The sequence below is a fragment of the Uloborus diversus genome, chromosome 5 (genome assembly GCF_026930045.1).
Source record: "Uloborus diversus isolate 005 chromosome 5, Udiv.v.3.1, whole genome shotgun sequence".
NCBI classification, from domain to species: Eukaryota; Metazoa; Arthropoda; class Arachnida; order Araneae; family Uloboridae; genus Uloborus; species Uloborus diversus.
The window spans coordinates 80,905,776-80,930,927 of NC_072735.1; the positions used below are offsets into that span (position 1 = coordinate 80,905,776).

General features: G+C 29.7%; 1 protein-coding gene across 1 annotated transcript; it reads left to right on the forward strand.

The window, feature by feature from the left end:
* Window positions 1–219: 219 nt before the first annotated feature.
* Window positions 220–25,111, forward strand: LOC129222847 (kinesin-like protein KIF3A). The gene is made up of 15 exons (XM_054857399.1): window positions 220–473; window positions 5,826–5,921; window positions 7,646–7,814; window positions 9,285–9,429; window positions 9,856–9,940; window positions 10,241–10,346; window positions 10,849–10,988; window positions 14,175–14,372; window positions 14,770–14,944; window positions 15,613–15,696; window positions 17,244–17,391; window positions 19,432–19,612; window positions 22,711–23,073; window positions 24,488–24,642; window positions 24,992–25,111. Exons 1-14 carry the CDS (start codon window positions 468–470, stop codon window positions 24,623–24,625), a joined length of 2,034 nt encoding a protein of 677 aa, XP_054713374.1. The 5' UTR covers window positions 220–467; the 3' UTR covers window positions 24,626–24,642; window positions 24,992–25,111.
* Window positions 25,112–25,152: the final 41 nt, after the last annotated feature.

The window sequence follows — 25,152 nt, forward strand, 5'->3', positions numbered from 1 at the left end:
ATGAATCCGTAAACATCTTTTTGTAATTAAAAGAAGAAAAAGCGGCAGCTTTCGCTTAAACAGTACTGAAGAGGAGAGACCGAAAGCATATATATCTCTTACCTAATTCTCACATTTTTTTGATAGCGTCTGTATGAAAAGAAATGAAGTGTTTACAATATCAAATTCATTCACCCATTTGGCGTTTAAATATGAATTTTTATTTTCTGTGCATAATTTATTCACTTTAATAGCTGTTTAGAAAGATTTTTGTTCCAAAATTTTGGGGAAATAATTTCTGCGTACTAGATGCAGTCTGCGTTTCTTCTTGTTACCATAGCAACGGATTCCTTAAAGGCAATGGCTGTCTACTGCAATTCAACTTTCGATCCGAAATCAATTTTTACTTCCATCTGAAATGATGTATTATTAATTTAAAAAGAAACTAACTTCTTTCTTCACTTGCAGTTAGTCAACTCTCCTTGAAAATGCCTGTGAGTTTTATCAGTTGCATATCTTTCTTCTCAATTAAGTTTTTTTCTTTTTCTTGTTTCTTGGATGATATGAAATCAGTGCACAACAAAACTGAAAACACAGGTTTAACCTTTACATGTACTTTTTCGAAGAGTTTTTATCAGAGATTTAATCTATACTCTGGTTCATGTGATCAATTTATTTCTAGTAACAATATCTGAGAGGTATTTAATACTAGCATATTTGTTAAAGATTATAATTGTACAACTGGTCAGATTTATAACAGAGGCTCAAGGAAGAAGAATGAAATTAAAAAAAAATATTTTTAGCACAGTCGAATCTCAATTACTCAAATCTTCCTTTATCTGAAAATTTTCAACGGGTCCCAAAACCTCGAGACTGTTGGAGAAACTTCCCATAACTCGAATTACCAAAAACTTGAACGTTTAAGCCAGTCCCTATTGGGACTTTGAGTTATTGAGAGTTGACTGTAATGTGAATTAAAATGAGTAAAAATCCCAGCAGAGCTAGATAATGTAGACGCACGCCGTGCGTGGATACATCCGCTGACGTGTGGATACATTTGCCGCAGAGTTGCACGTCGTCTGATAATCGTAAAAGTTCTTAAATAAAAGATAAAAATGAGATCAATTTGAAACGAATAAGAAGTAACGATAATATCTTTATGTCTTATTTGTTTTAAATTAATATTGATATTATTTATTTAGATTGTAAAAATTATTACAAGATGTATATAGTACACCCGCGCGTTCGGTGGATGTATTCGCTGCTGTGCGGATACATTCGCTGCATGCTCACGCACCTCGCGATAATCGTTTAAATTCTTACTGCTTATTTCTAATTTGTTTCAAACTGATATTTTTAATTAATTTGTAAAAGTTATAAATATATAGTATATACGCAAGCTCGTAAGGTGGATACATTCCCTGTGGGCACACGCATCTCGCGATAATCGTTCAAGTTCTTACTTTTCACTTTTAATTTGTTTTAAACTGATATTATTTAATTAATTTGTAAAAAATACTAATAGGTAGTATGTACACAAGCGCGTAAGGCGAATAAATTCGCTGCTGTGCGGATACATTCGTTGCGAGCATGCGCATCTCGGGACAATCATTCAGGTTCTCCTTCTTTACTTCTAATTTGTTTCAAATTATCATTGCTAATGTAAAACGTAGTATTCATAGCTAGATAATTTTGACTGCTAAAAAAAGCTTAGTTTTAAAATTTTGAAATTTAGCTTAGGTCTTTGCATCCATAGGTTCACATAATTGGCATGAAAATTTGTTCCTTGTAACCTCAAAGCATATACCTGCAAGTATTTATTTCTTATGATTAATTTTTTTTTGAAATCCGGACACTCCCCCCCTCCCTGTTTTTTTTTGTTTTTTGTTTTTGTTTTTTTGGTACGTGATAGACAATGATTAGCTTGCAGATACTCTTGAGTTTCGTGCGCAGATACTTTATACTTTTATCTGACTCTGAATCCCAGAATGACTGGATGATCATTCTGAGTAAATCATGATAAAAATTACTAAGTGTTTTTTAAAACAAGGCATTGCAATCAACATAGTGACATTTATAGTGTTCAACACTCCACAAGCTTAGCACATACGGCACTTGGCCAGACTCACAGAGCAACATAGAGTACAATTGAGGCATGAGAAGCAAAGGAATGTAAGTGGACATTTTCAAGTAAATCATGCTGTATAGCAGCACCTACCCAGAGTTGGCCGGACAATTGGGTTGGACCCACTAAGTTTTTTTGAAAAATCCCATTTCAAAAAACCCAATATTTAGCCCACTTTTGGGTTTTTTAAAATTTTCTGAGAAGTTTTTTTAAAAAAATAATTAACTTAAATACTTTCACAATTTAAACTTCTTTTTTATTTGTTCTTCACCACAGACAATGGACATAAAAAATGAATCTTGAACTTTAATAGTATTTCTTAACTCTTAACAGCATTAAAAAATACTTCAAAGATTTTAAATAAATAGACTTATTTCTTTAACTGGCTAATAAATAACTCAAATTATCTTGCCTAAATCTTGTCACGTCTGATTTTCTTGATATTTGTAGATTGTACAGAGGAAACTACTCTAGCTATAAGGCTTTCATGTGAATTATTTTCTTCAAACCAACACATCATAAATCTCAAATAAACAAGGCATATGTTTTAGAAATTAACAGGTTTTACAAACAGTCGGACAGAAAACATAATAGCATGTACAGTATTTTCATTATCTTACAAAAGTTTAATATTTCTTACTCTGTACACAGAAATAGGAAAACAGGCAACATAAAATTCAAAGAAATGTCTTGATTAAGTTGGAATTCACTAAAAAGGGATTTAAATTACTTGACGTTCTACAGTAGTTTTGCATAACAAAATGAAATACAATAAAGTAAAATGCAAAAAAAAAAAAAAAAAAAAAAAAGGTAATTAAAAACGAACAATAGATTTTATCACTCGAGAAGTAACTTTGCCCTAACTGTTGGTAATCATGGAAACTATGAAACTTCACCATTTTTGAGTTTCGTTGTCTTTTTTACTTTTCTTACAAAACACTGAATTTTCCAGCCTTTTTTATCCCAAGACAATTTTTGTGCTTTGCCCATATACTTACACTAAAATATGCTACAAGTACCCCATTTTCCCTAAAAAAAGAAAAAAAAAAACACATTTCTTTCAAAAAACCCAGCTTTAGTTGGGTTTTATTTTTTTAAAAAAAACTGGGTTCATGGGCTTTTTTAAAAAAAACCTGGGTTTTTGCCAAACCTGCACCTTTCAGAACTACTTTGTAACTATTTCTTGCCCCAAGACAGAGTTGAAGTTCACCTACCATTTGCACTAGTTTTATCCAAATTTTTAATTTTGTCAATTACATCCCTTTGCTTCTCACTGCCTCAATTGTACTCTATGTTGCTCTGTGAGTCTGGCCAAGTGTCGTATGTGCTATGCTTGTGGAGTGTGTTGAATGCTATAAATGTCACTATGTTGATTGCAATGCCTTGTTTTGAAAAACACTTAGTAATTTTTATCATGATTTACTGAAATGTAAAAAAGTACAGTCGAATCCCGACTTATGTGAGGGATGCGCTCCAAAACCCCTCGCGTAAGTCAAAATTTTGCGTTGTGGAAAAGGGTATGTGTAAAAACTTTTATAAACACAACCAATCATTTTAGACACTGTAAAACCACCTTAAACAGTTTAAAACCATTTCTTAATTATACATTACTGTTTCTTACATAAAGAGCTGAATTTTTTTTTTTTTTGTATTAAAAAAAAAAACCTGTTTTATTCAGCATGAAATAGTGCTATGATGCACAAAATCAATGATCATTGGGAAAGAAAGACATAAAATAAACCTGTGCGGTATGTACAGTATGTAGTAAGAAAAACAAATGCCCTACAGTTGTACTGTATAGTTGATTCAGTAATATTCGTAACTTAAAAAAACTGAAAATGATTACAATTTATGTTGTGTGATCAAACCGTTATCTATATATATATAAAGGTGACGGTGTTTCTTTGTTTGTACCCAATGGCCAGAAACCCCCATAGAACCTACAGCTCTAAAATTTGGCACAAAATTCGAACGTACCCCGGGGGTCTGCACCTCGAAGTCCAAATTTCGAATTAGTTTTTTAGTCAATACATTTTAGCATCAGTTAGGTCTTTATTTGACTTACTGAAGATCAATTGCACATTAGGAAACTATCAAGGTCGTATTAAAGGGGACCAGGAGGGCCTAAGGTGTCCAGCCCCTCTTGAATTAAATTTGAACTTACTTATTGAGAATTAGAATTTTACTATCTTTGAATTTAAATTTAAGAATTCATGATATTTGGCTTACAGCTCCTTCCTAAAACAATTTGTCCTGTACTTCTAAACTCTATTGAAATTACAGTTGAACCTCCATACATCGAACTTCCACATATCAAAAATTTCTACGTATAGAAATCCCATTAAATTTCCATGTCCATTACATAGAAAAATTGTTTCCACATATCGAAAAAAATCTCTATATACCGAAAATTTTGTTCAGACTTTCAGAGATTTTTTTTCCACTTTAGACTGTTTGTCTCATGAAAAATGAAGGTTAGGGGAGAAAATTATATTCACTAAAGGTTGCTACGAAACTCACAAGGAATCTGGGGTTGAGAGGAGTGTAGATAAATCGTTGTTCCGTTCTGGAGTTCTTAAATTCCCTCCAGTTTATTTCATATCTCAGTTGCAACCAGTAATACAGTAAAATCAGTTTCAAGTTATTCCTATTATCTGTTGATTATCATTCCTAATCTTTTTAGCTTCAGTGAAAATCATTCAAGTTAAGTACTAGATTGATTTCTTACTTTTCTCTCGATTACATTGTCAAAACAAAAATCCCCTAATGTTTGGTGAATTTAGTATTCCCACAAGCAGAGTTCCTGCTATTATGAGAAATTGGAAAATCGTAATAAAAGTACAGAAACTTGCCGAAAACTCACTAAAAACATGAAACAGCATTACCGTTGGCAATTTTAAGATAAACTACGATTGTTTCTATATATCGAATTTTTTTCCCGCAATTTGCCACTTCGATATATGGAGGTCCAACTGTAGTTGTCAATTTTTGTTTGGTGTTCCTTTTAATCATTAGAGATGCATCAAATGCCCTATTATGTCAAACACATTAAGTGTTTGAAATTGTAACCGAATGTTCAAATAATACTTTAACTAAAATTTTATTGTAAAATTTGTATTTTTATTTTATGCTGATGGTGGTTGGAGTCAATAGCCCCCTTAATTTGTGTAATATAATGTAAATTTGCACTTGTATTTTGTTGTTTTTTCCTTGTAAAGTATATTACATATCTTTGCCCTCTTTGAAATAGTGTGTCTGTCTTATTCTAATCATTCAATAAACAACTACGACACTTCATGAATCAATATTGCACAGCAATTGAAAAATTTACCGACTTTTAAACGCATTTTTAGCTTACTAAATTAAGAATGAGCTATGAACTTATGAACTTTTATTAAAATCATTACAATAGCATATGTATTATAGTTGAATAACTTATAAACAAAGCTTTTTCCACTTAAATTTATGCTCTAATGATCTATTAAAATTGTTATATTGTAAAAAATTGTGGTAAATAAAATGTAAACCATCCTAGCGACAGAACCACACCCACGTAATGTGAAACTTTCTAGAACAGGAGGATTAAAAGCACATTACGAATTAAGTAAAGGAACATAGTTGATCAGCATTTACTTTACTGAAGTTGAAAGAAATTTTTTTTATTTATTTAGTGAATGTTCATTTATTGTTCTGCAAACACTATTTTGTTCTTATATCTTAGGTGGAAGCTCCTGAGGCTGAAAACATAAAGGTTGTTGTAAGATGTCGGCCAATGAACGATGTTGAAATTACTGCTAAGTATAGAAATATTGTTGAGGTAATTTGCTTTTAAAAAATGAACTTATTTTACATGCACACACAAAACAAATGTATATTCAAGTAAATAAGTATTTATATTACGTATAAATGTATACAGTCGAACTTGCTATAGTCGAGCACAAAGTGACTGCAATATTTGCTCGTTATAACCGAGTGATCGTAAAAAGTGAGTCCATGAAAAAAATCATAAAAATTCATCATAGTTGCTTTTTTTTCTCCTTTTAATCACTGTTGAGTCCCATATAAGTTGCTTACTTTGCTTTGAACTGTCTGAATGTCTCTTTCTTATGTCATTGTTTTTGAGGAATTCACATATACACACATAGATAATTTTTATATGTTTCTTTACTCCACAAATTAAGTGCTGTCATCACTTGTTCTCAGGATATATGATTTATCACTAACTTTGATTGACATTGGAATGTCAAAGAAAATTTATCAAAAAAGGATAAGTTGAGCTGGAAGTCGATAGAAATTTTACAAATCACAAAAATATTGCTCTCTTTAAGCAGGATTTGCTCGTTTAAAGCAAGTTATGCTCCCATGAACTTAACATTGTTCCAGCCAAGTATTTCTGATTTCCTCGCTAAACCCAAGTCCTCGTTAAATCAGAGCTTGTTATAAGCAAGTTCAATTGCATATGTATAAAATAAGAGGAAAAAAAGGAAATATATTTATTAAAAAAAAGTAGAGCATTGATAACACAAGTAAAAATTTAGAAAAGCATGTCACTGGCAGGGTGCCCCCCCTAACAGCAAGGATGCACCCCCTTTAAATATTGCAAAGACCCCCCCAAAGCAAGAGTCCCCCCAAAGAGGAAAATATCTCAAAACAGCCCCCTAAAGTCTGGGCCATGATCACCCCCCCCCCCCCCCCCCCAGGTGGGCACCACAGCACAGGTCCAATGGACCAGAAACTATTAAATTTTACTATTCCATTCACACTTTTAGTTATAATCTGTTATCTTGTCCTTGTTTTAAATGATGAAAAATTCAAGAAAAAGACAAAAATAGTTAAAATAAAAATAACGTGACAAATGGAATCAAATAGCAGTTTTCAATAGACAAAAAAAAAAAAAAGAGTCATATGTCATAAGGCTGTAGAAATTTTGTAGTCTCTTGCAAAGAAAATCTTAGCATTTCACATAAAGGTTACCTTTTAACAGATACAAAAAATTATGATGCTTTCACTTTTTGAAAGGAAAACAAGAATGAAACTTCACTGGTCGCGTGGACATTTAAAATTTATGTCCTGCTGGTCTATAAATGTTTTTGTGGTCCTGGATCAGAGGAAAAACTGAAATTCAAGCCTTGTAAAACTTGAACATGAACAAATGCAGCAATATATTAAGCAATGCAAACCAGTCAATCATTTACGAAAACATTTTATACCAACAAAAATAATTAATAAAGAATGAAAACACAATCAGTCTACTGAGATATTACTCATTGGGGCCTTTTATTAATGTATTAAGTTTGCTTACATTTAAAAAAAAATGTTGTTGGTGTCCTCTTAGGTTTGTTATAGATTCATCTTATTGGTTATACTGTACATATTTTGTGTGTTTTTAATCTTTAAAAAAAATGACACACATGGCATTATATTAAAATATTTCAAAGGAATTTTTACGTATGTATATTTATTTTTTTTTCGATACTGAAACTAATTTGTGATAATTAGCAATTTATTTATAAACTATCCTCCATAATTTTTGTTTTTCAGGTAAAATCCGTTGAAGGCTCTGTAATATTGTTCAATCCAAATGCTTCTGAATTTGATCCTCCAAAAACTTTCACTTTTGATAATGTTTTTGCAACTGATTCTACACAATTAGATGTGTACAATTTGGCTGCTCGACCTATCATTGACAATGTCTTGGAAGGCTACAATGGTAAGGAGATACTTTACATAAATTAGTGTAAAGTTGTTTATAGGAGAACTCCTTTAATCAAATTAATTCTGGCCGGTTCCTATTTAGAGCACTCAAAATCTGAGATGACTGAAAAACATATGAAGTTAAAACAAAAAGTAATAATAATTAAAGTAAATTCTATAGAAAATCAGATCTATGTTGAACCAGTGAATTATGAAATATTTTCACCTAATAAAGAAATTATGCTTAGAGGCTTTGTAGGAAAAAGTTAAAAGTTCCTTACAGTGAGTTTTAATTACAGTTGTATAAGCTCAATTCAGGCACAATTTGTGTGGCACTAATTTGTAAACTTTAATGCTGTAGCACAATTTGATATAAAATGGATTTAATATTTTTCCGAGGTTTCCAAGTAGGGGAATATGGGGCAAAATGGAATGGTGAAATATTTACTCTGCTTTTAGCACTACCTATCTGGTAAAGTATACCTAGTACATATGTGTGCCATTCCAGTCAAGAAATGTTACCAGAAAAAATCATAGAATATGATAATACAAGCAGTTTTTAAAAATTGATACTCACATTGTAATATTTTGTTGTGTGTCAAATATTGTTTTTGTTTTTATTAAGTGATAAAGTTCTTGTCATTAACAATTTACATATTAATTGAAACCTACTAAAGTTTGGTGCAGTATTTATTTGTTAAATATTGAGCTTATTTTAAATGCTTTGTACAGTTAGTCAAGTACATGCCGGACAAAGTGAAATAACTCGGTTCATTTAGTTATTCAATCCTCTATCAAATCACTTACATATTCCTTTATTTAACTCTTTTACATTCCTTCATTTAATAATTCCCGTTATTCATTCATTAACTTATTTTCTCTTACTTATTATTTGTTTCATTCTCATTTATTCATCCACTCTTTTATTTACTCATTCATTTGATCAAAAATATCTTTAATGATTAAATGGGAAATATTCCATGATAAAAAGATTTTATTTTTCACTTTGCCTTATGAGTTAAAAGAATTGAAAAATTTTCACCTTTTTTTTGGAGGAACAAATTTATTACCAAAAATTAAAAAATAAAGTTTCGAAGCAAGTTTTTCTTCGATATATATTGTTCTTCCTTTATGTACCGTAATATTTGGAACAAATTTCCAATTTGTTCGGTTTAAAAGATTTAAGTTATCTTAACTATATTACTTTGCCACACATTCCCCTACATTGTAAGTGACATTATGAAGAATAAAAGGTCTAAATTTGCTTTGCTTTATGATTAGTTAAAATGGTTGAAAAATTGTTTTACATCCTTCAAATGAATAATGCCCTTTCATTCTTATAAACACAATTGTAAATTTTAAAATTGATTTTTGTTATTAATTTACATTGTTATGAACTCTTTTATCATGGCTTTGAAAAGACTGATTTGAATTATCTTGAAGATTATTTACTAAATTTTAATATTGGCTCTTTTTTTGTACTTAGGTACTATATTTGCTTATGGCCAAACAGGAACAGGAAAGACCTTTACTATGGAAGGCAATAGAGACGTGCCTGAACAAAAAGGAATTATTCCAAACTCTTTTGCACATATTTTTGGCCATATTGCAAAAGCTGAAGGAGATAAAAGGCTAGTGGATCTTTTTCATGTTTTTAGCTTACTTTTGCATTAAAAAAGTATGATAGAAGCTTTATTGTTTTAATAAAATATTACTAAAAGATAATAATAATAATAATTTTTTAAAAAATTATTGAAGAAGAAAAAAAATGTTGGGTACGTTTTAAAACCCTTGATTATTTCAAACATTTTAAGCATAAATGTGCTGTGAAAATTGGTTAATTATTGCTGAATTCATACCTGTATCAACTTAATTGTATCATAAGTCTGTAGAGGCAAGCTTTCTTCATACATTTGAGACCATACTGACTGAGCATGTTATTCAATTGGATTCCATAACAAGAACAAATGAATATCCAGTGCAATAGTTATTGTGCAATATTTTTATCAACTTCAAAAATTTTCTTTCATTGTATTATAATATCTCTTTATATTCAGGTTTCTTGTTCGTGCCACTTATTTGGAGATTTATAATGAAGAAGTTAGAGATCTTTTGGGGAAAGACCAGTCTGTTCGATTGGAGGTAAATATTTTCAGCAAAATTTTCCTTTTTTGGCTCAACTTATGTTCCACAAATGATTTTCATTCATTTTTGACTATGTACCTTATATTTAATAATAAAAAATTTTGCTATTTCGATTGAATCTATGCTTGTTTCATTTTGAGAATTGAATGTGACCATCTATAAGTATCTTTCTATCATTAGTCTAGTCTCTTTTTATATTTTCACACTATTAAGTTTTACACTTAAAAAATCTTTCACACATCATTTTGCATAGGGATATATTTTAAATAAAAAGACTTGGTTGATTTTTTTTTTCAGGTGAAAGAGCGACCAGACATAGGAGTCTATGTGAAAAATCTAACTGGAGTTGTGGTGAAAAATGCTGATGACTTGGATCGTATCATGACACTTGGAAGCAAAAACAGTTAGTTTTTTTTTCAGCAATCACGATTGCTTATTGTTCTCACTTGACAGTTTTGAATCCCTATGATTTTATTTCCCCCCGCCTCCCTCTACAACACCACTGTCGGCCGGACGTCTCACGATGCTGCTCCTTTAGCAAAAACTGTCTCCAGGTTGCATCCATACCCTACACCACATGCATACTTACACACAAATACATACACACATACACACAACTACCCACACGTACACATACCCCCCACACAAACACACACACACAACTACCCACACGTACACATACCCCCCACACAAACATACACACACAACTACCCACACACACATGCCTACATACACACACACACTCGTGATTGTGAAAAATATAATTTGAATTCAAGATGTCAAAGTTCAAATTATTTTTTTTAAATTTATTTTATTTTATTTTATTATTTTTTTTCGTGAATTTCTTTTTTTTAAACCTGAGCAGCAATGGGCATTATTCTTACTTGAATTTTCAACCTTTCCAGGAGTTGTTGGTGCAACCAATATGAATCTACACAGCTCCAGATCACATGCTATCTTTAGCATCACCGTTGAAAGTTGTGATGAAGGCTTTGATGGAAAAGAACATATAAGAGCTGGAAAACTACATTTAGTTGATTTAGCCGTAAGTGATTTAGCATTTTGTTGTGTATTTATGTACTGTTATGTTCAAGTTGTTGCACTAAGTTTTAACTAATGCACATTAATAACTTTTTGATAACATATGCCAAAGAGATAAATTTTAACACCTGCTTTATGGTCCTGTTTTTTTTTCAACTATTTTTATTTGATTTTTTTTCAGCCAATGCTGGTACATTTCAATGATAGGTAAAACAACTTTAGTTTAAAATTACTACTTGGTAAAAACTAAAGAATACATATCTGTCATATTTCTCCTGAGTAAAATTTTTCAAGAATTTTTCTCAAGTTTTTAAAATTATAAAAAAATGATCAGAGGTGCATTTAGATCATTTCATGAGAAGAATCTGTCTTTTTAAAAGTCCAAAAAAACAGATGGGAGTATGACTAACAGAAATTACTTCCGCCAAGTTAGAACAGTTATTTGCTCAGAAGATTAATTTAAGAGTTACTCAAAAGTTAATTTCCTGGTATGCTAAAGCTTGATGATTCATCTTTAGGTAATTGCTAAATGAACAAAAAACTAACCTCTCCTGAACTGTTCATAGTTTTTAGCTAAATATTGTAAACATTTTAGCCAGGGTTGGCAAGGTTTTGGACACTACCAAACTTTTGGGACACTTTTTGATAAAAATCAGGGTTTTTACCATCCTGTCCAAAACTATGTTTTTAGAAAAATTGTATTTTGTGAAAAAACATTAAGAACAGAATAAAATGTATTAAAGTAATGCTTTAGATTGAACATCAACTTATTTGTGCAGCTTATTTTAATCTAGTTACATAGAAGTTGGATTCTTGATTACAATTTCAATTTGTATGCATGTGTCTATGTTATTTTTTATTTATTATTTTTTTGATAAATAGTAACCAAATTTCCCTATGTTTATGCATGTGTGCAAATGAAAGCAGGGTTGGCAAGGTTTTAACCATCCTGTTCAAAACCCTTGTGTCCGAAAGTGTCCAAAACTATTTTTTGAGAAATTATATTTTGTGAGAAAATATCAAAAACAGAACAAAATGTGTCAAAACTATTTTTTGGGCTATTTAATACATTTATTCAATGTGGATATTCAAGTATAAATTTATAACTTATTTATGCAGCTGATTTTAATCTAGTTATTTAGAAATTAAATTCTTCAATAAAAATTTCAATTTGTATGCAGGAGTTTATTTCTTCATTAACCAAACTTTTCGACATTTATGCATAGGTGCAAAAGAAAGTGTTCAAAATATAGTTCAATAATTGACTTAAATGCAATAAATTACAAATTTTTGTAGTTACAGAATGTATTATATTAAAAATATGAACTAAAAAAAGAATAGCACAAGAGTTTTATAATTAAGTCATCAATTTCTTGTTATGTAATCTATGATTAAAAAAGTACTTTTTATTAAAACATTACATAAAAATTATTTGCAAAAACCATTAAAAAATTAAGCTTTTTTTTCACCTCAATATTTATTGCACATTTAATAGCATTCTTTTGAGTTATAAATGGAACTGAAATTAGTTGCCTTGGTAGTGTTGTGTATTTCTTTTCATAACTCTACCAACTGTTACATAAGGACATTTTTATGTACTAGTTGCTGGCATTTCTTTAAGTAAAATATTTTTTAAATGAACATTTGGAGAAAAAAATTATCGAATATTCATTAATTAAACTTCCTTAATATCTATATTTATGTATTACGAATATTGCATTAAAACAAATTGATTATATTACACCCCTTTAGTTTTGGGCAGTTTAAGACAGTTTCGGACACTTTTAGACAGATTTGAACGGTAAAAACCACCTGTCCTCTCCTAAGTCAGTTTTGGACAGTCCAAAACTCAACCCTGATTTTAGCAAAATAATAGCAATAATTGTTTTTTGGAAACAAACACAGTGTAAGATGGTGTGGTATAGCTAATATTCTTTTTATCTGGGACTAATTTCCCTACTTGCACCAATAATAAACTTATATTTACTCTCAATTTTTGCTTTTGAAAGATGTTTAAGACTTCTTTTATGTGCAAATATATCTGTACCTCAAAGCCAGATTTACGTAAGTCAAATTCTCGCTATAGGAGAGGGGGAAAACAGTCGCTTGCCGCATACTAAGGATTGGACTTGCATTCTTTTAACAGTGATAAATTTTTACAAAGGATTTTTTTAGGATTGTGGTCATGTAGCTGGATGTGCAAATGAGGCTATATACAATGCACTAATACACAGAAAATCGCAATTATTGGACTTACATTAGTTTGGCTCTGAGGTACGGATATTTTTAAACGTGCCTAAAGAAAAAATTTAAATGCGTTTTAGATCTAAGTTTCTTAAGTAGGTTTTAAGTATTTGATAATAGAAAATGATCTTTCAGCAAAACATATTCTGACAGGCAAGGTGATGAAAATTTTAAAAGCTTTTTGGATGTTTGGGGAAATATCTACATTGCACTCTTATAAACCTTTTATCGCAATTGAACTGGTCTTTTGAACCTGTAATACCTTTTCGTATTTGAGAGTCGATAGTTGGGGCAAGCCTAACCTGGCAGCATTGTGAAGGATACGCATAGCATTAAGACCCTGCCAGGTTGGATTCGCCCCATTTATAGTCAGTAGTGCCAATGTTTCAATTCTACAAATCTGATGTCTCTTTCAATGTTATTTCTGATTTTCTTGTGTGAATGAAAAGTCATTTTGCAGTATTATTATTTAATGAACTTAAAACCATTTTGTGTTTCAAGAATCTACTTTATGATACAAAATTATGGCATACAAAAATTGAAGGAATATCTTTCCCTAAAATGAATTTCAAGTGATTTTTCTAAAATATTGTAATGAGTTTGCATTTTTTTTTTTGCTAAAATAAAAAAAAACAAGTCTATCCTCATTTGTTTATTTGTTTGGAATAGCATTTTAATTTTATCAAATATTAATTATAAAAATTAATTTATTTGTCCTTCTTTTATTTTTGTTTAGCTCCTTTTCTAGTGAATTTTGAAGAAAAAAATTTAATATTTTTAGAGAAGTTTTTGTTTGCAAGTTTTATTTATTTAATTATGTATTCACCAACTTCGGAATTCTGATTGAGAGGTATGCATTCTGCTTGTGACATTATTTATATGTCTCAATTTTGATGAAGAAAGAAAATGAAGTTAATTTGCAGTTGAATAATTAGCTTTATTGCAGGGCTCGGAACGTCAAAGCAAAACAGGTTCCAGTGGGCAGCGATTAGTTGAAGCTACTAAAATAAATCTGTCACTGTCCACTCTTGGCAATGTCATTTCAGCACTGGTGGATGGAAAAAGCACACACATTCCATACAGAAATTCTAAACTGACTCGATTGTTGCAAGATTCTTTGGGAGGAAACTCAAAAACATTAATGGTAAGTTTTATTCCCTAAAAATTACTTCATAAATTTTTCCTATGCTTGCATACCAAGTAGTTGAATTAAATGCATTTTCTCCTTTATTGTCATTTCGAAAAAATATTTTTGAATAAACACAAAAATAAATGCTTACATGTCTCACAGACAGGCGAGTTGTTCCAAATTTTTCTGTTTGTGTGTGTATGTGGGGTGCATACTTAAAACACTTTTTATGGGAAAACAACAAAAAATTACCCACACATATAGAGTGCCTCCCATAAGTAGAAAAACACCAATATTTTAAAAATAATGTTTATGCTAAGGTCTTCCATCTGAAAATTCCAATAAAAATATTTTTTTTTGTGTGTTGCTTTTACTTATTAATATAGGCGTTTCTTATAAAAATATTTCTTAGTGTGCTAACATTGGGCCAGCTGAATACAACTATGATGAGAGCCTCAGTACTCTCAGATATGCTAATCGAGCAAAAAATATCAAGAACAAAGCCAAAATTAATGAAGATCCTAAAGACACAATGCTTAAAAAGTTTAAAGATGAAATTGAAGATTTGAGGAAACGTTTAGAGGATGGTATGTATTACATTAAATTTATTTTGAACCTTTATTTACAGCTTGTAGGTTTTTGTTGAACTACTGTAAGTTTTCTGTACTAAGAAAATTTCGATTTTTTAAAGTTGAAAAAGACATTTGTATGACCTAATGTATCTATTGTTCTTAAAAATATTCTGTTTTTTATCCCTCTCTATGTCTTTTAATTTCGGCAATGCTCTATTTCACTGCTCATATGAATAATTCCTACATTTTTTGTTTCTAACATTTGAAATATTACTATTAGTATTGAAATAAAATTTATTTTTACAATACAAAGCAAAAGTAGTATCATTATTTTTTTTTTAATACTTCTATTTTTATATTATTTTAGAAAATATATTTTCTAAAATATATTTTCTAAAATAATATAAAATTAGATTCTATATTTTAAGGTATGATTTTACAAATGCAAAGCAAAATATAATGACCTATAATAAAATTTCAAATTGGATGTAAACATTAATGAAATACATTAAAAAAAGTTTCTACTTTCATTTATAATAATTTTAAATTTTAATCATTTTACATCTCTATGACTAACATTTTGTGTTTCTTATATGTATTTATGTTCATTCTAATCTGATTTGTTTATTTTGATATTTTTATATTTTGAAAGTCTTAAAGCTGATACTGTTTTATTCCTACAGTTAGTGAAGGGGGTTCGGAATCTGGAGAGGATCTTTCTGAGAAAGGAGAGGAAGAATCAAAGTCAAAAAGTCATCGTAAAAAAGGTATTATATTTCTTAAGTTTGGTATTTATTCAACAATTACATTTTAAATGTTACAAATTTAAAATGTTTACATTTTAAATGTTACAAATTTAAAATATGGTGCCGCAAATAGATGATGGATTAACTGGAATCCTTCATTTTGTAGTAAGTAGTATCAGTGATAATGCGTGACTTGTAAAAACTTTACTGCTAATGCCTTCTTGCTAATCCTACTATTACAAATTGTAAATGCAATGTACCATTTTTGCTTCTAGTTTGTCTGTTATATCTGCTTGGCTGAACTATATAGTTCTTAGTAATACTAATATTATCCCATTTCTACATATGTATATCAACAAGATTAAAAAAATTATTGGAGAACATTAATTTTTATTGGATTGACAGTGTAAAGGATGTTTTCTAATTTTCTGGGCACCTTATTTTCTGATTTTTAACAAAAAAATTTTAATGATAAAACTTGACTGATTATACCATAGTAAATTCAGATTTTAGAGCTACTTAATTAAACCTTTCATCAGTCTGGTGAGGATCTTGAAAACTTTAAGTGACATCACAACTCAAGCTTTCTAGAAGATTGTGTGTTTACTGTTTTTTTTTTTTTTTTTTTTTTAGGAAAAATAATTTTAAACGTAGTTTGTTGGCAATTCTGGCAATTCGTTTTCTAATTTGGGTTGGTGTATAATTGTGTCATAACTCAAAGAGTATTTATACTTTAAGGAACTTTTCTTTGTCAACAACTTCTCCTTGGTGAATCTTTTCAGCTCAAAGTCATTAATGATGTTTATTAAATTCCACATGTTATAATTTTCCAAAAATAGATCAATGTAACTGTTGCCACTTTTATTGCTTTTGCCTTGGTGAATCACTTAAATTCATAATTATTTTCATGCAGTATTGCTGAAGTGCAGCTAGTATCATCTGATCCTTGTACAATATTTTGCTCTTTGCACTGGAAGGTTGGCAGACAGCATTAGATATGTGTATAAATTATGTTCTCTACATAACAGCAACACAAAATGGTGTCAACCTTAAAGAAACTGCAAATATTAAATTAAAAAAATTACAAAAAAACTGTAAGAATTGTAATTTATGCGTAAATGGAACATACAGAAGATATTAATTGCTTATAAAAAATAAGAGTGATCTATTCTCACATTTCTTTCTTAGATGTCTCATTCAGTTTTTCTTTTATCTTTCTTTTTGGGCAATTTTAAATTCCAGTTCCTTCCACAATGAAACCAAAAGTTCTTTTAAAATTTTTAATCTGCTACAAAAATTTTTGATGCTGTAAAACAGACGCATTTCCATGTTCAATTTTTTACTCATTTCAAAATTTGAATTAATACGAACCAGTGTTTCAACAAAAAACTTTTAGCTGTGCCTTGTTTTGACTTAAGAGTGCTATGAATTTGTAATATTTATTTATGTAAGCATATTTCAAATTTTAATTCTCTTTTCTTATTGACTCAATTATAAAGTAAAAATATTTTCTAACACATTAGTATTAAAAATAAGTTTATGAATGATGAGATAATTTTTGCTTTTAGCATATTCGGAAGAAGAAGTGAAGAAAATGCAGGAACAAATTGAAATCGATCGGAAAACGTTAGCTGAAAGAAAAGATTTACTAGAAGAAGAACGACAAAAGATTACTAAGGAACTGGAAAAACGGGAAAAAGACTTAACTGGAATTAGGTAAAGCTATATTTACATGGCATAATAACACAGCATTGCTTCTGAAAATCTACTCCAGAATCTGATTATGACTGAACCCCCTCCCCCCATTACACACCTTTTTCTGAAGATATCTTTTTTTTAGTTTTCAATAAATTCAGTCATTGTTTTGATTTGAAGGGGATGGTATCATTATATTAGCCGTTAACATTCTTCTCAAGGGTTAGAGAAGTGGAACTCAAAAACAAACATTTGCAGTGAGGAGGGAGACTTAAAAGTTATTTTGCCTTAAAATATTTTTTAAATCATTTCTTTCTGATTTTAAAAATATCTTTTTTTTTTCGTTTTTAAAAAATAATATTTTATTTTAATTTTTTTGGACTTATTCCTTGGTGTATCACCAAAGTATTGTCCTCATGGATATCCATATATCTAAAAATACTGTCATGTTGGAAAAATATATACAAGAAAAAATTCCCTCACAAATTAGCCACATCGCAGACCTTCGGTGTTATTTATGTTATAAAGCAAAATATTTACATTTTGAGGACCTTCTTGACGGTGCTTAGATATTAAAAAATTCATCAAAACCAACTTACTGTAACTCTGCCCAAAGTATCTTTATACAAACCTTAAAATTGTTAAAACCAGCAAAAGTCAAGTTTTGTTCATTCATAAACTGAATAATAGTATAATAGGGAGAATTATCATATGAAACATACCAAGTTAGCAAATAAATAAATAAATGAAAAATGACATTGTTGAAATTACTGTTGCTATTTTTGTTTTTCATGCTTTAATCTTAAATTTTAGTGAACCTTTTTTTAAAAATGAGTTAAAGTATTTATTTGATGCATTAGTTTACTTTAAAAAGATTTTATTCAATTATTTGACAGATTTTTCTTTATTTTAAAGAAACTTTTATTCTTGTTTATTGGCTTGTTATGTGTAAAAATTAAACATCTATTTTTTAATTTCAACAACACTGTTTTTAGCAATATTTGCAAAGCAAATAGGGACTTTGTTTTGATTACTTTGGTAAAATACCATGAAAATGCGCCAAGTCTTCACCGTATGACAATTTCCCTGAATATTATTTTTGAAATACAGCTGAAGTGCACAAGTTTTGTCACTATTTTCAATTTGAAGAGTTGTATGATATAAAGAACACTACCTTTGATCAAATACCAATTCTTTTTGCAATTGGGATAACAGGTAGGCTAAAATATTACCATCACTTTAATGTAGTCATGGGGACTTTTGAAAAGTTTTGGTGCCACAGCATAACATTTAAAACGTTCCTTTAATATGTGAATTATTTTCCAAATGAATAAAGACGTGAAAAACTACTGAAAGTTCTATTGAATTCAAAATACTACCCGAAATAACAAGAAATGCTATAAAAGTACATTGGCAGTTACTTAAAAATAATCTGCTGAAACTTCATTTAATTTTTATCTTTCGCAGTGACTACGTTATTGTAGCCCAACAAATCTGCACCTAAGCAAGCTACAATCCTAAAAATACATGACCCAGTTCTGTGTGTTAGAGAGAGACAGGAAGCAGGGCACTCTGCTTCCTAGCTTGATATTATGTAAAATTTTATATTTTTATAACACATATTAATTTTTAAAATTATTCGGGCAAGGAGAACATTTGAATTTCCCTTTTCTGTATGATTAATTAACATGCATGAATTAATTAGGTTTGTGTTTAAATCATTTTTAAATTATATTTAATAATTTTAAAGTTAAAATTTTTCATCAAAAGCCTTCTGAAAACTTTCTGCTTTCACTGAAACTCAAGTAAAAAGTCATGGCAGAATTAGAGTTAAAATAAATGATAAACTAGTGTAGAACTCTGTTCTCCTAATAATTAGAAAACTAAACAAAATAGTTTAGCTTTTTTAGGTTGTGATTTTTTATTCAAAAACAATAAATAAAAATACAATAGACTCTCCGAAAAAATTATGATTTTTTATTTCTTATGCGTCATGTGATCATAACTTGTATCATAACTGTTTTAATAATGTGTTTCTTATGATATAAAATATTCTTTCAGGAATGATCATGATGCAATGCTTCAAAAATTACAAAACTTAGAAAAGCAAATAATTATTGGAGGTGAAAATCTTCTTGAAAAAGCTCAAGAACAAGAAAAGTTGCTTGAAGAAAGCTCTAAAGAGCTTGAGGAGCGTAAAGTTAAAGAACTAGAACTTAAAAAAGCTCTAGAAGAAAAAGAGGTACTTGAAAATTCTAAATAAGATTTATATAATACTGTAAGATTTCAAAGTCGCCATCAAGGTTCAGCAATACTTCTATTAATATAATATCAGAAGAAAAGCATGCTCTTATTTCTTGATTAATTTTCTAAAGTTTTGTGGTATAAAATATCATTGTATTCAGAAAAAGCAGAATTTTTCCCTTTATTATTATATTCAGGGTTGGCAAGGTTTTGGACACTATGGTAAAAACCCTGGTTTTCATGCATTTATATATATGCATTTATATATGTTCTATGAGACCACTTTGAATTACGATCAATAAAGTAGTCTTCAATATTTTACTAGATTGGAAATTATAATTGTCGAAAGTGCAGAGGATGAGGTTTTGAGATGAACAACAATTTCAACCAGGGTTGTTTGGTTTAAACCATGGTTTAAAAAAATTGTTTTTTTTTTTAAAAAACCATGCGGTTTTTTAAAAAAATGTGTTTTTTTTTTAAAAGCCAAAAAAAATCTATTTTACAGGTTTACATCGATTTATTTCCCCATACATATTAAAATGTAAAATTCCATTTATGCTAAGTTCCTAGCTAAGTTGCAGAGATAAATACTAAAACTGCAAAGTTGCTTCTTCAAAATGTATTACAAGCTTTAATCAAAAAAAAAAAAATAATATATATTTTTTTTCATATATGTGCCATAAAGCAGATTTCAGTCAACTTCCATCATTATGCTTAATTTGCATGATTAGTTAAGATTTACTAAGGATTGAATCTTTTATTGTGGATGCAATCCATTATATTGCTCACTCCTGTTGCAGGGGTGTGACATTTTTGCCCATTTATTTGCACTTTCCTGGAATTTTAACTTTGACTTGTAAGGTAATCAACAGTCTAGCTTAATTGTTTGCACCTAAAAATTAAGATTTGTTTTGCAGGTGAACACAAATAATATTTTTTGAATCAAATTTTAAAAAAAAGTTTATACTTCATATTATGATACATAATAGTTCCTTATATTATAATGTAGGAAGATTAAAAGAAATTTTTAAATTCCCAGAAAAAATGCAAATGTATGTGTAAAAATTGATTGAGAAATATATAAATCTTCACATATAAACTACACTCTCCATTGGTGTTTTTTTTTTTTTTTTGGATTCTGTGTGCTCAAAAGATTTTGATTGGCTATACACCTATGCTGCTTTATGACTATTTGGTGCAGATAACTCTTAGTTTTTTCACCCCTTTTGTTCATTGGAATTGGGATTTTGGTATTTGCTTTGCCTTAGCTAACCTGTGCAGTTTACAAAAGTTACTTAATCATATTGTTTTAAAAAGAATGTCTAATTCTGGTAGAAAAAAGACCTAATTTGGCTTTCATTTGATGAAATCAAAAATGAAGCCAGAAAAGGATTAAGAGCTAAGAGTAAAAACTGTGGTTGTGAGATGGAAGGGCAAGTTAAAAATATAACTTTTACCTTTATTCGATAATTATTCATATTATGTTGGTTTTATAAAGTTTTTTTCTTGGATCTTCATTATATTTTATCTTAACCCGCATCACAACCACTTCTTGAAGTATTTCGTATCATAAAGGGTCTATATATACATGCATACTAATATGTTAATCAAGTCAAACATTTCAATCAATATTTCCCCGCAGAAAACTATTTTAATTATTTAATTTAGTTACAAGATTTTGTTCTTATCTCATTAATTAATCAAGAAATTAGGTATAATGTGACTATTGAACAACTGTTAATTACATGGAACCTTAATTACCTTTCGAAAATTGTTTTTCTCGCAAATAGTATTTAAACCAAAAAAAAAAAAGAAACCCAGTTTAAACCAAAAAAACCTGGTTTAAACCAAAAAAACTTTTTTGGGTTTCTTTTTTTTGAAAAAACCGTTTTTTTTTTTTTTACCAACCTTGATTTCAACTTGGTTTTTCACATAAAAAATTCTTATCTTCAACTGGTAGCTCCCCACATTCAAAAAGTTTTCAGCAGCCATTTTGTAGTAGTTAAAAAAGCAGAATGATGAAAATGAGGAACATATTTTCAGTTTTCACTTGAAAAATGATGGGGGGAAAACACAGCACCCCTTTCATACCAACACTCCCCTATTATCTTGCTTCAATCCCCTATTCACAAAATTTCCAAGAAGAGAGATGAAAGTGTTAAGCAATAGTCCCTGAAACTGGTTTTACTACAAAATTGCCAAAGAAAAACAACAACTGAAACTTGCTTCTGTGCAAAAATTTTGACATATCCAAGATTTTGAAAAATGAATTTCAAGATAACTATGGAAAGTAAAAGGGAGTTTTATAGAAAATTCAGGGGAATTTTTTTTTTCTCAAGACATCAAGGGTTTTGAGATAAGGAGGTTTGAGATATCAAGGTTCGACTGTATATATATTTCTGCATTACAAATATTGCATTAAATACAAGTTGATTAGATTACACCCCTTTAGCTTTTGCATACTTTTGGACAGTTTCGGACACTTTTGGAAGACAAAAACCACCTGTCCTGTCCTAAACCAGTTTTGGACAGTCCAAAATCAACCCTGATTAGAGTGCAACAAAAAGCAATGAAGTGAAAATAAAAATTATTAGATTCCATTCAATTGTTCTTCTAATATTTTGATAGCAATATTTTGTTTAGAACTCCCAATTGCACATAGGAGAAAAACTCTTGTTCATTATTATATACACAAACAAAAACTCAATAAGTAAATATATGATTTGTTTTTCTTTTTACTAGTGATATTTCATGTGACATTTAAAAAGTTCATTTTGGAAAATAAAGTTGCATTTATAATATGGAGAGATGGAGTGTCTACCCAACTGGAAAAATCTGTAAATTACGGAAAAGTCTTAAGAAATTTGCATTTTTCTGGCGGGGAAGACAATTATTTTTTCCATAAACACTTAAAATTGCAAAAATTTAAGATGCTTCCTCCCTTAAACCAATTTTTCATACCACATTCTGTTTTAATTAACACATTCCAGGATGAGTATTCCAAGCTATAGCATTTCAATTCAATCTTAACTTGGAACACTTTTTCTTCCTGTTTTAACAAACATAACTTTTAACAATTTTCTTTTTTCTGTACAGTCAGAGCGTCTCAATATTGAAGAGAAATACTCCAGTTTGCAAGAAGAAGCAGCAGGGAAAACAAAAAAACTGAAAAAAGTGTGGCAGATGCTTCTGAGTGCAAAGAATGAATTAAACGATCTACGTCAAGAACATCAGCGGGAGATGGAAGGACTGTTGGAGAATGTACGGCAGCTAGATCGAGAGTTGAGCCTCAACAAGTTGCTCATCGACATGTTCATACCACCTGAATACCAGGATGTTATAGAACAGGCAGTTCAATGGAATGAAGACATAGGAGAATTTCAGCTTAAGTGTGTGGCATACACAGGGAACAACATGAGAAAACAACTGCCGGCTCCCGATAAAGAGAAAAAAAAGGAGGTAAAAAAGTATTGTAAAATCCCTCTAATGCGGACAATTTTTTTTTTCTCTGCAATAGAGAGGTGTTTGTAGAACAGGGGGGTTTAATAATGTTATTTGCATTGGAACTGGGGAATTAAAAATTGGTTACATAAAAACGGTGTCTGCCTTTGAGGGATGTCTGTTAGGAGGGGTTTTACTGTATCTTGCATTGTTTTCCTTTGCCATTTTTCTTAATTGTTTAAACAATTCTGTTTGGTAACAATATAAAGTAACGAAAGGATTATTTTGAATCCAGTTGCAAGTCTGCAATCCATTTACTAAATGATTTGGGTATGAATGGATAGAAGATTTTTTAACTGATTAATAATAAGCCTTTGTTCAAGAAAATGCGTTCTCAAAAAAGTGGGGAAAATACAGAATTATGAATAAAAATTTGTATGATACTTAAGTAGCCGGACCATACAGCAAGCACTGACGTACTTAAGGATAGGCCTTATTGAAAGTTAAATAAAACAAACCACATAAAACTATGCTATGCATAAAGTATTGATTAAAATTTGTTTCAAAGAATCAAAAAGTGCCGGCATATGAATTTGTTATTCAGAATAATTTGAGTGTCAAAGTTCATTTTACATTTCCGATTCTTGTTTTTCACAGGCTGTGTATCACACTGACACAGAAAGTGATTAAATATGAATGCAACATTTTATTTAAATATATATGAATGTAAATATTATATGACAGTTTTGTACACATAATTTTCCTACAGCACATCAAAGAAGTATTTATTACATGCAAGTGTGGTGGTGGATTTATATCGCGACTGTGAGGGGTCCAGAAATGGATTTCAAACTGCACTTTTTTTTTACACTAGGCAAGTACCCCTAAGTGTGGAAATCAGTCACTGTGCCTGTGCAAGTGTAGCATTCTGCCTTAAATGGGTAAAATTTTAATCAGCTTAATTTTCAAGACATCATTTTAGAAGCCAGTAATAAAAAGTTTGGAACCATATACATTATAGATAAAAATATTTTCAGCTACATGATCTTTGTTTTAAAATTATACAGTGACACTGCATGTATTTTATTGTGATGTTTTGCATTGATAGGAATTAAGAGGAAAGCAGAATGAATCAAACGTGGAGTTTCATTTAAATTTTTTTCCTTTATTTTTTTCATTTGCATTAGCAGAATCCAATTTGTTTAGTTGTATCAAAGAGGTGATTGTTGCTCACATAAAGCTGAATTCTGGTTTTTTAAATTTATTTATTATTATTTTTATTTTCTTAAATCCAACAGCAAGACAAGTATTACTTTTCAATATTTTAAAATGTGGTTGTAATCTTCCCGCAAATAGGCTAAAATAGAAAATATGCACTGCCTGTATTATAATGCTTCAGTAAATGAATTTATATTGTAATTACATTTTTCAGGTGGACAATCTTGATTTATCACATTTGTATCTATCATACAATACTGAAAGTGTTACAAGGATTCCAACACGCCTGAAATCATCAAGAGGCAAATCTAGTAGAACCCATTCTTCAAGACCAAAATCTTCTAGGAAATAATTAGACCACTTTTATCAGTAAGACAACTCAGATATTATTTTATAACTTAATGTAAAAAGGTGAATGAATGTTGGTAACATGAGATGAAAGTTTGAAATACAAACTGCTTGAAACATTTATAGTTGCATAACTAATTTTGTGTTAAATTTTTTTTTTGTGTGTGTGTGTTTGTGATTAATGCGTTGAAAATGAATTATTTGGTTTTTTAAATTATATATTACAAAATTATATTATTTTAAATCAAAAAGCCAATCAAATTTGTATTTTTTACTTACTTACAGGAACATGAAATTTCATATTTAGTTAGTTAACATTCTAACTTTTAAAAATTACAACAATTTTGTATCATTTTTTTTTCTATTACAGGTCATATGAGTATGAAGGCAAGCTGTTAGTATCCAATCGCAAAAGATGGCATAATTTATTTGTTAATTTATTTTGTAGTATTTATGTATTTGTTTGTCATAAAAACTTTAATGAAACTGATTCAATTGTAATAACTGAGTATACAAAATCATTCAAAATAG